This window comes from Panicum hallii, chromosome 7, assembly GCF_002211085.1.
Source record: "Panicum hallii strain FIL2 chromosome 7, PHallii_v3.1, whole genome shotgun sequence".
Taxonomy (NCBI): Eukaryota; Viridiplantae; Streptophyta; class Magnoliopsida; order Poales; family Poaceae; genus Panicum; species Panicum hallii.
In genome coordinates, this window is record NC_038048.1 from 38,044,934 (window position 1) to 38,059,856 (window position 14,923).

Genomic DNA, 14,923 nt, shown 5'->3' on the forward strand with positions numbered 1-14,923 from the left:
AGATAGGTTAGTAACACTTGAGCCTCTACTCTATCGTCGCCACCTTGTTTATTTGTCTGACTTTAATGAAATAGAGGTGGAAAGTGGCTTTTAATATTGCATTTTTAAAGTTTTGATTAACAAGAATTAGTATCAAGAAATAAGTGACCAATACAACAACAGGAGTTTATTTAGTATCTCTAAGTAGCTGTAGGTTTCTAACCACTTAGCATCACCAGACAACATTTTCATTTGCATTTCTCAACATTGAAAAAGAGGCTAGTGAAAAACATTTTTAAAAGCTACTAATGTTACATGACAAACGCTAGTCTGCTTTACATGATTCCATGAAAAGTGAAATGACATTATGCCAAACATTTGACCATGTAAGGCCCTTCAAGCTCATAACCCAACTTGCGGTAATAGTGGCGAGTACCAACTCCTGAAATCACAGCCAATTTCTTCGAACGGTGCTCCCTTCGAGCGATTCTCTCTGCTTCTTCCATTAGTAGAGTTCCATAACCCTGTCAATGAGCATGGACAGAACGAATGTTAAACAGCTGTAAAAGCAGATAACATCTGTTTTGCAGAATAATAAATGGCTATGGTCAAAATGCTTATGATGGACTGTGGTTGTTCCATTATAAAAGAATAAATGGCTCAAAGCACCACAATTAGCAAACTAAGATTTGGCACCAAAAAATTATTTAAGGAAATTGGAAGGACTCCAGCAGAAAGCACTAATTTTCATTTTCAGTGTTTCTCCTGGCTTTAAGCAGTGTGTTGGAGCATGTCTGAGTATTAGCTTTGTTCCATTCAAATTAACATGTATTTCACTCAATCAATTCTTCTTTACCATGGCTGATAAATACAACCCCAGTAGATAACCCTTGGTGAAATGTAACAAAGCTAAACACACTAGATCATTTTTAGTTGACCTTACACTACTAAGGAGTTTAAATACTTGGCTCAATTTAGAACAGTGACTACAGTTGATCAAGCATAACATGAGATCAGAATATCTAATTTCTAAACATGGTAGCCCCAAGGACCAAAATCCTGGGTGGTGATCATATACTCCATGTAACTTTGCTAAAATTACCTGGTGCTGTAGTTTATCTGCATCACGACCATGCACAGGGACTGCAGTTCCATAGACATGAAGCTCACGAACAATTGAACACCTCCCTACGAGTTCAGGGCATGTAACATTACGGCCACATTTACGCAAGCGCAGTAGGCCAATCAGGATATCCTGTAAAATTCATGAAAAGTAAGCTGTGAATATATTGTGTAAGATCAAGAAGGCAAGAGATTGTCCTTTAGCTGTTTAGACCCTAATCTTTGTAGAACAATTGTAACATCAAGAACTGAAAGATCCAAATTAGTGGCGAAAGGGTGGACATTATAATCACACTAGAAAATACACTATACAGGCACACATCATACTCCAGAATTCACATCCCTGTGATACTAGCTTCCTTTATCGAAAAAGCATCCTTGTGATCCCACAAATTGGGATGGCAGGTTATAAATACCTGACGTGTATCCTCATAAGAAAGGAACGTCTCCCAACCCTCATTTGCAGCATAGTCACGCCTGACAAGCTCTACTTCATCTGGCCTGATTTTGTGATGGATATCCTACATACAGATGCACAACTAGGAAAATGTAGAGACATCCTTATTTAATATAGGTGAAATGATTTTACTATGCATTTCGTATTTACCTGAATCCCTGCCTCACGGGTTCTGACATCTCGGCATTTCAAGCCCAGATCTTCCATTCGAGCCAAAGCAAGCTCACGAAGGTTACCTTTCTCGACACCAGAAGTGACAAGAGGCATAGGAATATCTCTCTGGACCCGATACACTCGTGTCCATGGTGGTACCATAGACAGAATCCTAGCCACAATATCCACCAACAGCTCAGGTGGATAATTTCTATATCTGTAACACAGCAAATGCTACCATGTCAGCATCTGTAACACAGCAAATGCTACCATGTTAGCCCTGGCTTTCTGAGCCCTTGTCACAAGTACAGAAGTTCTTACCCTTAAATTTCGTAAAGAATAACCACAATAAGGTAGGTAAAATTTAGCAAGACACTTGAGTATCAAGTGCTAGATCAGTGAAGTACCTGCCAGTTTTCCAGAGCTCATAAAGACCAGTTCCACGAATCACAAGTGTTGGATAAATCTTTAGACCATCGGCCCGGAATGCTGGACTTTCAAAAAACTCTCTGAAACTTTCCAGGTCTCTTTCAACTCCAACATTAGGTAAATCTGGCATCATGTGGGCAACCACCTGTCAACAGGGTGAATCAAGAAAATTAGAACAATCATAAACAAAACAAGCAACAAAATCAACCAAACAATGCTATCTGATGAACAAGCTATCACCTTAAACCCAGCATCTTTTGCCAAACAAAAGCAATCAGCAACAGCAGCCACCGTGTGGCCCCTGTTTGTGTCACGGGCGACATCCTCGTATGTACTCTGCACACCAATTTCTAAGCGGGTACATCCATAAGATAGCATCTGGCGCAGATGAGGGCCCAAGCAATAATCAGGTCTCCTAGAATTTCGAGAAAAAAAAAATCATTTCAGGATTGAAGTTAACCATATTTTTTCCTAGGAAAGTGGGGAAGAAACAAATACTTTTTCAATGAAAGCGACTAAGCAAAAAGCAACATCCAATTATCCAATGATACTTACGTCTCAATCGTCATACCAATACATTTGACAGCACTATGTTCTGAATAACAAACAGCCTCCTCAACATTTGCAGAAGTGTGACCCGATAAAGCATCATGAAGATTTCTGATGAAATAATCACGATAATCAGCTGGAAGGGACATGAAAGTCCCACCCATCAAGATGAATTCAACCTGCAGAGTATGTCAAAGTTATCTTGTTGCACTGTCGGTCAAAAGTAAACAGAGCATGCAGTGAACATAAGAGAATCAATAAAACACGGCAGAGTGCTCTCTTGGGCTACCGACAAACCTTATCCACACTATGTCCTAGCCTCTTAAGCTGATCTATCCTGCTTCTGGCTTGCACATATGGATTGTACCTAAAATCACAAAGGCAGCTCAGAAAAAAATATCTGCCAAAAGCGTATCTACAAAGCAGTTTAAATAACCACAATACACGAACATCTAAATCACTAGACATAATCCATGGCTATCAGAAAACCATATCCAAAGATCCCTAGTTGGCATGGTGTACCTTCACATTTCATGAGCAACAAATAAATAATTTTATTCACATTCCTATTAAATGGTTTACGCATCATTTGCACTCTTCTGTTACCAAACCCCAGTAATACTAGTATGGGACATAGCATATCTACACAATCATAGCATGTTCAGTAAAATGTCCAGTATCTCATTTAGAAAATTCATAATAGGTTTTATGAATCACAACATGATTTATAAGCTGTCTAGCAATAGCATGTGTAACTACAATTTCTTGTGCCATGTTACCACAACTGCGACAAAAACTGAAAGCTACTGCACTCCTAGGTGCAGAAAGGCTCAGAGAAATTGAAGGGAGCATGGACGCGAATGATAAAGTCTCTCTCAAATATCCCTTAGTGATTTCTGTTGCAATGTAAAATTCTAAATGAAGGCGTCCATTGAATAACAGTACTGTTCGTTTAAACTTACAGCTCAGCTCAGTTCAGACTAACCTAAACGAAGCTACTCGCCTCAGTGCAACGCTCCCTCACTTAAGCAACCCAATTAGTATTTACCAGTGGCATCATCAGCCAGTAAGCTAAATTACCTTGCCCGAATGGCACGCATGCTAGTGGGCTCGTATCCAGTGTAGGACTGCGTGCTGTACTCGAAGTCGGAGTCCGGGCCTCCCGGGCAGTACACGCAGATGTTCCCGGTGGTGGCGATGTGGGGGCACCGGTGCGGCTTCGACATGACGGCGACAACGGCGATGCCCGAGGCCGTGCGCACGGGCTTGGCGCGCAGCCGCGGCAGCAGCGCGGCGCGGTCGGCCTCGGGCACGGCCGCGATCATCTCCACGAGCTTGGGCGCCCGCGCCAGCCCGTACTTCCGGCACGCGGCGGACTTGAGCGCGTTGAGGTCCACATCCTCCCCGCGCCGCGAGAGCTCCCCCATCGCCGACACGATCTCCGCGATGGCCCGCACACGGGCCTCCTCCTCCGAGAGGCCCGCGGGGAGGACCACTCCCCCGCGCCCCGGCGCCGGCTTCCGGCGGCGCGGCTGCTCCGGTGCCGCCACGGCAGCGGCGGCGGCGGTCGCCATGGGAGAGAAGGGTTTCCGCTAGCAAGGGGTTTTGGGCTCGGGTCGGGAACGAGTTGCGGAGTTGGGCTCAATCGGGTCGGCGTTTCGCCCACCCTGCCCTTTCGCACACGGTTCAAAGGCTCTCGGCTCTGCACAGCCGTCCGATCATATGATGAACGGTTCGGATCGGTAATTACTGCATAGCAAGTTGTACGAGCACGAGTCTGAAAATATATTTCTCCACCTCCTCCATCGCTGGAAAAAAAACGAAGCTCCTCCTCTGGTCTGTCTCTCTCTCCCAACCTTCTTGCGGCGGAAGCAAAGCGAGGGCGGCTCAGCGGCGGCGAGATGGACAGAGCCGGAGAGGACGGGAAGCAGGAGCCGCACCTGGTGCTGGCGCACAAGCTGTTCCTGCTGTCGCACCCCGATGTGGACGACCTCGCCAAGGTCGACCTCCGCGCCGACGTTCTCGCGGCAGTCAAATCCGACGGTAGGACCAGCGCCGCGCCCCTCCTTTCCTCGAGTATGAGTCCAATTGCCGGGGGGGTTTTGGATTTGATCTGACTGGTGTGATTGGTGCAGACATGGCGGCGCTTTACGAGTCGCTGGCGGCCGACGGCGTGCTGGAGATGGACGCGGCGCTGCTGGCCGAGATGCGCGCCAGGATCGACGAGGAGATCCGGAAGTTTGACGAGAAGTGAGTAGATCTCGCCGCTTGTGACCTTTTTCCTGCTCGATTTCTAGGCTGACTCCTAGGGTTTCATGCTGCGAGCGCTGATGCATCTAGCTCTGTGACCGCAATGTTCGTAATTTGAACATTGTTATTGTTCAGTTCGGTAATAATTTAGTCTTGGAACTCACTGAATTTATGATTTATGCGTTGCAAGGCGATATTACTGTCAAAAGTTTGGTGGGTTTTGTTAGCTTTGAGTAGCTAAAGTAAGAACATTGCAATTAGTAACTTTTCTGTGTTCTCGACCTGAACAAATCATGGCTTGTTGTTCGGCATCAAGGACAATAGTAAATTATGGTTGTTAATTTATATTTAGATCACAAGGAATGATGGATGATGGTAAATAGTGGTCACGGTGTGTGCAAACAAATCAATGTGTCATGGAAGGCTTTCATTTAACTAGCTTCTGACTTAGCTGTAAAGATGCTCCTGACAGTTGTCCAAGTAAAATTTTAATCATGGCACCTAGACTCTGAAGTTACTATCATCTTTCTCTTTTGGTGCATGTCAGTTCTGTAGCCATTATGCTTGAGTGTTAATGTTCAGTCAGTATCTTCTCTTGGTTAATTATATTTCTTATTTATGAAGAATTGCTGATGCTGAGGAGAACTTGGGTGAGAGTGAAGTACGGGAGGCCCATCTTGCCAAATCCTTGTATTTCATAAGGGTTGGGGAGAAGGTATATATGCTGTTTTTTACCCTTTATTAGAATTGTTTTAATGTGTTCCAGCATGCTTATCTTACCTGATTTTTCTAAATTTCAGGAAAAAGCTCTGGAGCAGCTTAAAGTTACTGAAGGAAAAACCGTAGCTGTTGGCCAAAAGATGGACCTTGTTTTCTACACGTTGCAAATTGGATTTTTCTATATGGACTTTGATCTCATCTCAAAGTCCATTGACAAGGCCAAAAAGTATGTCTCTGAAGTCATTTAGCTATTTCACTTTCTGCTTGATTTGCAGTATGAAATCTGATGCTGATATATTTTGCCTGATGGAAGCCTGTTTGAGGAGGGTGGTGATTGGGAGAGGAAGAACAGATTGAAAGTGTATGAAGGATTGTACTGCATGGCAACTAGAAACTTCAAGAAAGCTGCTAGCTTGTTTTTGGATTCGATTTCAACATTCACAACTTATGAGCTGTTCACCTATGATACATTCATCTTCTACACAGTCCTCACAAGTGTTATCTCACTGGATCGCGTTTCTCTAAAGCAGAAGGTATGCAGTTTGGTTTGTTGAAGTCCTCTTGATTGCCTTGGATTTCTGACCAACATGGATCTTTGCAGGTTGTAGATGCACCTGAGATCCTCGCTGTAATTGGCAAAGTACCTCACCTATCCGAGTTTCTCAATTCGCTCTACAATTGCCAGTACAAGTCATTTTTTATTGGATTCTGTAAGTAACAGAATCATAATATTCCTTCCACATTTTTCCATATACTGATGATAAGTAATGCTCTTGTGGATAATTGTTGTGGTTGCCTGGCTATAGTGAAATCTCATCGCTGGTTCTTATTCTTCAGCTGGCTTGACGGAACAGATCAAGTTGGACCGTTACCTGCAGCCTCATTTCCGCTACTACATGCGTGAAGTGCGCACTGTTGTCTACTCACAATTTCTGGAATCGTACAAGAGTGTGACAATGGAAGCCATGGCTGCTGCTTTTGGTGTTACCGTTGATTTCATTGACCAGTAAGTGCAGTCTATGCCCGGTGCTCATATTCTAGCTGTAGTTACTCATAAGCTAGTTTATGACCATTTGTGTCACATCCATGCAGAGAACTGTCGCGCTTTATTGCTGCTGGGAAGCTCCACTGCAAGATAGACAAAGTTGCTGGCGTCTTGGAGACAAACCGACCTGATGCCAGGAATGCCTTCTACCAGGCAACCATCAAGCAAGGCGACTTCCTGCTGAACCGCATCCAGAAGCTATCACGAGTTATTGACCTGTAGGCAAGCCCTTCAAGCCCGTTTGAGCTCTTTGACAGAACTTATTGCTCGAGCTCCCGTGCAGTGACTTGCAGTGTATTATTTACTTTGGGTCCTGAGCATACGAGCAGCATCTGACTTACATTGGTCACGGTCGGTGAAGAGCTTTAGGGATATTTGTGTTCTGAGAAATTGTGTTTTGTACTTTTGTAGCCTAATTACATGGATCCAAGAAAAATACGGGCATTGCCTGTAGAGTTTTCTTCTGTGATGAATTAATTCTTTATTTTGGTTTACCGTCTTATCGTTGGGCAACTAAGAGCCATTGTTAGCTGTAGTTAGTGGCTGCTATTCCATCTGGTTTGATCTTTCAGGCACAAAAAATCCTTTTTTCGTAAACATCAGTTGCATGACAGAAGACAACATTTGTATTCTGCTACATCAAACAGCAGTCTCTAACGGGTCAGAAAACCTTTTTCATAGATAATGCTTTTCTTGCTCAGCCAAGAAACAGAATTTAAACATGCTATGCTACATACAAGAAAACTGTAGTGGGCAATCATATTCCAGTATAATACATACTCGCACTACCATTTCAGTATAACAGTGAAACAATAACACGATGCCCACTGCCACTAAAGTATAAACCCACCCAAACTGGATATCCTCAATCAAAATCGACGCTGTTTATTGGACTATATGTAATGTCACTACACATGCCAAATCTCTTGGAAATCCTTCTGTATGTGTACATTTTGATCATACAGTTCTGACGAAACCAAACACGTCCTACCCACCTACAACAGGGGCAAACCAACGCACCAACAAAAAATTCCAACACTAAAATCACAACAACCTGAGTTCCAGGGCACGAGTCAAAGAGTTGCAAGACCACAGCTGTTATTGTGTGTCCTAGCCAGCAGCTTGACTGGATTTGCCATTGGGTGCGCCCGAGGGGTTGTTTTCACCGGGTTTTGAGGTGGCCATTTCCTCTAGGCGCTTCCACAGGGCTTCTCGCTTTGAATCGGTTTCCTCCTGCTTAAGTTCCTCATCGTTGAACCTCTGAACGCACTCCCCAAAGAATGCAGAATCATGATCAGAGAATATCTTGCGTACGTTCAATGTCAGGCTACGAACAGCTTGGTTCCAGTGATCTCTGGTGTTTCTCTCGAGTGCTGGATAGATGATAGGTAATAGCACCTTGTAGTTTTGCTTAATTAGGTTTTCAATATGGTCATTGTTCCAGAGAAACAGAGCCCGCTCTGCCACCTATGAACAGAAAAGGAGAAAAACATAAGACACAAAGGATGAGTATATAAAAAACTGCAGTAAGCTAATGATGGGAATTTCACTTGCAGCTAGCTAAAACTGCTCTCCTGTGAAACACACAACTAAACAAAACCACCAGAAACCATGAATGATGATTCCATACAAAAACTACAATCTGTCCTACAGAGCCAGCGGGATCCAAGCAGCATAATTACACAGTTATAAGCTAGAATGATAGGCCAGTAAGAAGATAGCAAACAATTATGCATCCAAAATGCACATGTTGTCTAAGACCTGATTTACAGATAACCAAAACAGAAGTGACAGTCAGAAAATGGACAAGCTTTGATGGTCAGGAATAGACGATCAGGATTTTACAAATAACCAGGAAAGGAGCGACAGTCAGAAAATACACAAGGCTTTGAGAGTCAGAAATAGGCGAACATGATTTCACACATAGCCACGACAGGAGCGACCGCCAGAAAAAAGAAAGAAAGAAAGAAAGAAACCGTAGCCAGGACAGGAGCAATAGCCAGAGAAAAACAGACTTCGACAATCAGAAATCGATGGACAGGTTACACCCAATGAAGCAGCTCAGTAATAAGGTTAAACAAATACCATGCACCAGGACAAAACAGAAAACAGATTTGCACCTCAAGTCATAATTTGGGAAAAACTAGTGGCTTGTGTTTGCTATCGAATCTGGGTGGCACAAATATCTGTTTTGCTACATGAACATGAGACTCCCGGTTCAAAGCAAAGAATCTACTTTAAGACATGAGACTCCTTATAGCAACTTCTACAGAAACTTTTGTTTTACAGTAGATATAGAAAAGAGAAGTTTGTTCAGTCACTAATCTATATGTAACATATCATTCTCTAAGTCTTCGATGCGAGAAACACACACAAAAACGGAACAAAATATCATTTGCATTCTCCAGATAACTTTAAGATACAAAAATTGATATACTTATAACTCAAAGAACAGATGGCTTACACCAATGTTTTCTTTTACTGCTCTTAATCACAGATTAGCATATATATAAACACAAATGAAAATCCACGTGCCTAAATTATACACAAAAATAAACACTAGTGCGCAGGGAAGGGATCTTAACGGCAAAGCCTGGCAACACTAAAAATTAATCTTTTCCACACTTGGGAGTAGATACACTTAAAATTAATCTTTCCCGCACTTAGGAGTAGATTTATACAGAAGTTTGTGTTTTGCAGAAGTAGATATATAAACATGAAAAGCTTGCTATATATATAATATGATTACTAAGAAAGATGCACATAAAGGTCTAAGACTTTAAGGTACAAGAAACATCGAAAAGAAAGGGAACAAATTACTATGCATATTCTCCAATCCTGTGGTATCACCTAGCACAAATGCTTTCTTTAATTGTTCTTAATTACAGATTAGCATATATCAAAACAACAGGAAATCCATCTGCACAAACTATACATAAGAAAACACAAAGGTATGCAGAGAAGGTGTCTTAATTGTGAAGCTGGAGACACTTCAATATTGTTTTCCATACCCAGGGAGCGGAAGACTAGCTGTTAAATGCGTGCAAGCAATCAATGTGCATATGCAGGCAAAAAATGCAGAATCAGATGCCTAAAGCAGTAAGAGGCTAAGAGCACATGTTCCATGGATTAGAAGAACCAACAAACAAGTTTGTTGAAATTGATGACAGGCTTAAGTACAAGCCCAGTAAGATTTTGACCTGGAAATGGGAGCTGTTCATGCTACGGGCAATCTGACGGAAGAGTGGAACCATGCATCTTTGAAACTCCGCAAGCTGTGTTGCCTCTAAAACCTCTTCTAACTCACCCAAGAACATCACCTCCTTTGAACTGTTTGTCACAGGCCAGTATTTCAGTAAGCCCCTAATAACTGTGTCAGCAAGTTTGCAGTCCTTCTCAACAAACTGTGTGATGCAATAAGATAGCTGTTGATGGTACATAGATACACACTTTGGCTTGTGAAGAGGGATCAGTGCACGAACAAGGAACAACTTGTGTTCTTCCTTAAGAGGAAGGGCAAAACCATTGATAATACTGCCCAGGATCTCCAACAGCTCTGCAATACCATTATGCTTTTCTGTTTCAAATATGAACCTGTAGAATATGTTGTTAATTGCTTTCCTGATGAACGGGCGATGAACCATGAATTTACCATATATTCTGTGAAGTATTGTCTTTAGATAGTCCCTTTCCCTGGGGTCCTCTGAGTCAAAAAGATCTAGTAGCCTAAGAATGAAGGAATGATCTATGTATCTCTTGGCGAGCTTTGCATCTGTCTCCTGCGATGCGACAAACCTCAAGAAAACCTCATACACAATCTGCAAGTGCGACCATGCCGGGTCCATGAGGGGCTCGTCCTCCTCCAGATCAACTCCCTCAATGGCCTTGTTCTCACGGGGCGTGGGGTTGGAGCTCCGGAACAAGTTAATGGACACCATCTTGGTGATCTCCTGCATGACGACTTCCGAGAACTTGCCGTTCGCCGAGGTGACGTAATCGACCAGCTCCATAAGCGTCTGGCGCTTCACCTCCTTTTCCTTCAGGTTCTTTGTCGGATCCATGAAGTCATACACAGCACAGCACAGGTTCACCTTCTTGACAAACAAATTCTGCTTCTCGGACGCTGCCACATCCTTGAACGCTGGCAGCGGCTCATTGGACTGATACAGCACAGCCCCATTCATCACCGAGTTAGGAGTTACCCCAGGTGGCACTGGGTAATCCCCATTTCCAGTCCTCTTGTTCCCCGAGTCCATGCTCCTGGCAACACTGTAAGAATTCGAAGGCTCTGTACCGTTCCCCGCAGCCACCCCAGCAGCAGCATCACGGCTATCCCCAGCCTTCCCCGGCTTCCTCGGCAGCCGGCCAAGGATCTGCTTAATCATCTTCCACCACAGGCAACCAAAACCCTAGCAGTACAAACCAGCCACTGAAGCAAAGAAGGGATCTACGCAGACCTGCGGCTCCTGAGCTGAACCAACAACCCCAAGATCTCACCAGACCCAAGCTGACGAGCCCACCGCCCAGCCAGCCAAGAACCCACACCCTAGCTCCGATCCCCCTGGCAGAATCAACCAGCCAATCAGGCCGCCCAGATCATTTGAACCAATACGAATCGGACCTGGTCAGGGAGCCACTCCAGCGCCCGGGCCTGAACGGATCAGGCCACGCCTCCATGGGCAGAAAAACCCAGTCTTTCCCAGCTCCCGGAACCGCCGCCGCCGCCGCCGGCCGACCAAATCTAGGATCCAAGAAGCGCAGATAGCAATCGGATGTGGGAGGGGACGGGGTGAGGGCGAGGCTGGGGAGGAGGGCAGGAACCTTTTCTCGGGCTGGCGAGCTCTCTCTCTTTCTCTCTCCTTTTTGGTTCTCTGGATTTGAGAGGCCTAGAGGTCCCCAAAAGTAGCAAAGGGAGGGGATGGAGTAGGAGTAAAAGCTCGCGCGGGCGGCACTGCGATGCGACTGCGAGGAGAGCGAGAGATGCAAGGGAAGGGACGGCAGCCAGAGACGGGGAGGAGGGGAGCGTGACGCTAACCCACAGTATTCTAGCTGTTCTGGGGTGAGCCGCACTTAATTGCCACGCAGCTGCTGCTGCCACCGCTGTCACTTTAGTTTATTAGTTTAGGGGGCCGTTGGAATCCGGGATTGATTTTTAGTTCTGATCGATCGGATATTTGATGATAAATAGAGAGATTAAAATTAATTATAAAATTAATTGCATAAGCTGGTACTAATTCATATAATAAATTTATTAATCTTAATTAATCAATCATTAGTATATATTTATTTAATATAATATGATTAGATTATGAACTAATTAGGTTTAATAGGTTCATCTTATAAATTATTCTTCATTTATATAATTATTTTTTTAATTATACTACATTTTATAGTGTTTAAACGTCTCGGAATTAAAGTTTAGTTCCGACGAAACAGGTCCCAGTCTCGGCCGCATTTTGGTGTCTGGACCCTGTCTTGGATGCTAGCGCTGGCCTTGAATCCGGCGGTGACGGTGATTCCCTTCCTTCTCCTCTCCCTTCTGTCACCTCACCTCCGTTTTGGAGGAGCGCTGCCTTGTCACCAAACCTCAACGGAATCTGAACCCAATTCCTAATCTGATTGATGTTTAGCCGGCTGATCGGGAAGAAAGTAAAGCGACGCGCCGAGCTCCAGTGCAGCAGTGATGAGTACGGCACGGCAAGCTTATAGTACTAACTATTAAGTACTGACCCCGCTGAATAAACAAGGATATCGTAACGGCCGAGGGTGGCGCGTAGGAGATGTGTCTATGCCGGTACCCGCTGGGAGGCTGTCGGTGCGCACTTGCCCTCTGCTCTGCTCTTTGCTTCCAGCTGAATCGTGCGTTGCAGTTACCACCGCACCGTACCTCGGGGCGACACCTCGGGTGTTAGCCCTATCATATTAAAGACAATTTTATTACTTATAAATATTAAATAAAATTTAATTATAAAACTAATTGCATTACTGTAGCAGATTATAGATTAATTACTCATTAAATTTGTCTCACGGATTAGCACCCATATGTGAAAAAAATTATAAATAAAATTTATTTAATATTTCTAAATAGTAAGATTCTTTTTTAATAGCTAGGCTAAATTTTAGCCCTGCAGAGCCAAACAGTGCCTTGCATGCCTTCCTCGATCGCTTCGACCTCCAGATTCCATTGCTCTCACTCCCTCCAAGGCCACCGAAACCATCACATAGGAGAAATTTTAATATTTAACACTAAATACACACGCCTCACGTGTTTTGCTATCCAATTCGCAAACTTTTCGAAATATAACCCCCTGCAAGTGAATTCTTTCAATTTGAAGCATTTCATCGCCTTTTCTCTATTTTTCTGATTTTTCTTTTTATTTTCGTTTTAAGACCACCTGAAAAGACGACATTGCTCCTCACCTTATCCTTTTCACTGATTGGATCCAATCGGCCTAGCAACTCTTCCGTGCGTTCATCTCTCCCCCGCTCGCTCTCTGTCTCTCGCTCGCCAAGAACAGCACGTCGCCACCTTCATGCCGATCTCATCCACTGGGGAAGCTGTAGCACCTCGGCCATGACGACGCTGTCATGCTGGCTGGGGCATATCAGTTGACCAGGAGAGGCGGGGCGACTCCACGCCCGGCTACCCTCTGCCTGCTGCCGGTGCCACCGCCCTCAATCTCTCTAGTCCTATCCCGTGTGTCGGGGAGGGCGGCCAGTGCCGACGGCAGCGCACTATTCTTGACGAGCAAGAGACAGAAAGCGAGTGGAGGAGAGATGAACGCACGGGAGAGTTGCCACGCCGATTGGATCCAATAAGTGAAAAAGATAAGGTGAGGAGCAATGTCATCTTTTTAGGTGGTCTTAAAATGAAAATAAAAAGGAAAATTAGAAAAATAGAGAAAAGGCGATGAAATCTCTCAAATTGAAAGAATTCACGTGCAGAAGGTTATATTTCGAAAGGAGATTATATTTTGAAAGACCTACAAATTAGATGTCAAATATCAAAATTCGAAATTTCTTAAACGGCGGGAGGTGGGCGCCGGCGCCGGCGCGGGCAGCAAGGGCAGCAAGGCACCGAGCGTAGCAGCTACCAACCCAGCGGCGCAAGCCGCCAGAGTGCCAGACCTAACACATTCCACTGCCACTAACGCGTTCCGTCTTTCTGCAGCAGCTGCAGCGACACGTCAATACCAGAGAGAGAGAGCTCTGAAAAAAGCAGCGAGGCCGAGAGCAATCCCGTGGCGTCGCTAGCGGAAAAGCAAGCGATCGGGCCGGCTCCTAGCGTAGTGACCCATCTAGCTTTCCGTTCCGAGTTGGGGGGCTGCAACGTGCGGGCCGCGTGCCAGCGTGCGGGGGAGCGTGCGCGTGTCTGCCAGCGCCAGCCCGTCGCCGCCTGTCGCCTGGCCGACGCCTCACGCGCTCGGCTGCCGCCTGCCACCTGCCGCCCGTGGGGCTCTCTCTGGCCTGGTGGGCTGGTGGCCTGGCGCAGCTGCTGCTAGGGGATGAGCAGCGGCAGCGCTGCCGGTGCCGGCGGCCGGGGCCGTGGACCACGCCGACGCGGCGCCTGCCAATCCTGGACTCGGAGCGAGCGCGCGCGGGGCGGTCGGATCGATCGTCGGAGGCAGTGATGATGATGATGATGGCAAGGGATTAGGGAGAGGGTACGGCCGGCAGGCGGCGCAGCCGTGTGGGCAGCGTGACAGGTGACGGCACCTAGCCAAGTAACCAAGCACGGCCATCCGTCCTCGCTACTAATCGTCCCTTTCAGTTGTCCGTTGTCCTCGTCCGTGCGTGACGGCCGCCGGCCCACTCTCCACGGGCAGTGCTCTTGATGCTACACGCGTGGTATGGGAACAGCTCACGGTCATCGGTCATCATCGTGTCGCGTCCTGCCCATCACTTGTTCTTAAAACACGCTCGCGAAAGCATGGGCGTTTATGGTGTTCCCTCGAGAGGTTCGTTGTATATATCCTTAGCTCTTCCTTTTGGTTTATTTAAAGAGAAAAAGGGAGGTGGGTCCATTCCCCCCCATTCATTGAAATGTTCTCATGGCTGATTTGGCAGGTTCTCAAATGTTCCATAGGATGCTCGTCAAATGAAACAGAAATTGTTACTTTGAGAGCTTTTACCCAACGAGCACTTGGTGGCGAGCGCTTCACCACGTCAATGATTTAGTGGAATATAGATATTTTTTTAGATAAAAGATGAAACAAAAA

The 14,923-nt window shown here is 45.4% G+C and overlaps 3 protein-coding genes across 3 annotated transcripts; 1 reads left to right on the plus strand and 2 right to left on the minus strand.

Annotated features, from left to right (window-relative positions):
• Positions 1–144: 144 nt before the first annotated feature.
• Positions 145–4,341, minus strand: LOC112899669 (elongator complex protein 3). Its single transcript, XM_025968239.1, has 9 exons — positions 3,770–4,341; positions 2,987–3,056; positions 2,696–2,868; positions 2,381–2,555; positions 2,119–2,285; positions 1,709–1,928; positions 1,518–1,622; positions 1,082–1,234; positions 145–503 (listed from the first exon to the last, which is right to left on the minus strand). The coding sequence occupies exons 1-9, from the start codon at positions 4,261–4,263 to the stop codon at positions 345–347; spliced, it is 1,716 nt and encodes a 571-aa protein (XP_025824024.1). The 5' UTR covers positions 4,264–4,341; the 3' UTR covers positions 145–344.
• Positions 4,342–4,492: 151 nt separating this feature from the next.
• LOC112899675 (26S proteasome non-ATPase regulatory subunit 6-like) lies at positions 4,493–7,198 on the plus strand. Its single transcript, XM_025968248.1, has 8 exons — positions 4,493–4,732; positions 4,825–4,939; positions 5,564–5,654; positions 5,740–5,885; positions 5,973–6,192; positions 6,261–6,369; positions 6,497–6,665; positions 6,752–7,198. Exons 1-8 carry the CDS (start codon positions 4,591–4,593, stop codon positions 6,924–6,926), a joined length of 1,167 nt encoding a protein of 388 aa, XP_025824033.1. The 5' UTR covers positions 4,493–4,590; the 3' UTR covers positions 6,927–7,198.
• A 240-nt stretch (positions 7,199–7,438) lies between these two features.
• LOC112899671 (serine/threonine protein phosphatase 2A 57 kDa regulatory subunit B' theta isoform-like) lies at positions 7,439–11,690 on the minus strand. The gene is made up of 2 exons (XM_025968240.1): positions 9,905–11,690; positions 7,439–8,171 (listed from the first exon to the last, which is right to left on the minus strand). The coding sequence occupies exons 1-2, from the start codon at positions 11,087–11,089 to the stop codon at positions 7,815–7,817; spliced, it is 1,542 nt and encodes a 513-aa protein (XP_025824025.1). The 5' UTR covers positions 11,090–11,690; the 3' UTR covers positions 7,439–7,814.
• Positions 11,691–14,923: the final 3,233 nt, after the last annotated feature.

Excerpts from the sequence above, each read along its gene's own strand:
- LOC112899671 (XM_025968240.1), bottom strand. The coding sequence starts at position 11,089 with ATGATTAAGCAGATCCTTGGCCGGCTGCCGAGGAAGCCGGGGAAGGCT. Across the intron at positions 8,172-9,904 it reads TGAACAGCTCCCATTTCCAG|GTGGCAGAGCGGGCTCTGTT; the intron begins GTCAAAATCTTA and ends TTCTGTTCATAG.
- LOC112899669 (XM_025968239.1), bottom strand. The coding sequence starts at position 4,263 with ATGGCGACCGCCGCCGCCGCTGCCGTGGCGGCACCGGAGCAGCCGCGC. Across the intron at positions 3,057-3,769 it reads ATGCGTGCCATTCGGGCAAG|GTACAATCCATATGTGCAAG; the intron begins GTAATTTAGCTT and ends TTGTGATTTTAG. Across the intron at positions 504-1,081 it reads CAGATAAACTACAGCACCAG|GGTTATGGAACTCTACTAAT; the intron begins GTAATTTTAGCA and ends GCTCATTGACAG.
- LOC112899675 (XM_025968248.1), top strand. The coding sequence starts at position 4,591 with ATGGACAGAGCCGGAGAGGACGGGAAGCAGGAGCCGCACCTGGTGCTG. Across the intron at positions 4,733-4,824 it reads CGCGGCAGTCAAATCCGACG|ACATGGCGGCGCTTTACGAG; the intron begins GTAGGACCAGCG and ends TGATTGGTGCAG. Across the intron at positions 4,940-5,563 it reads ATCCGGAAGTTTGACGAGAA|AATTGCTGATGCTGAGGAGA; the intron begins GTGAGTAGATCT and ends TTATTTATGAAG.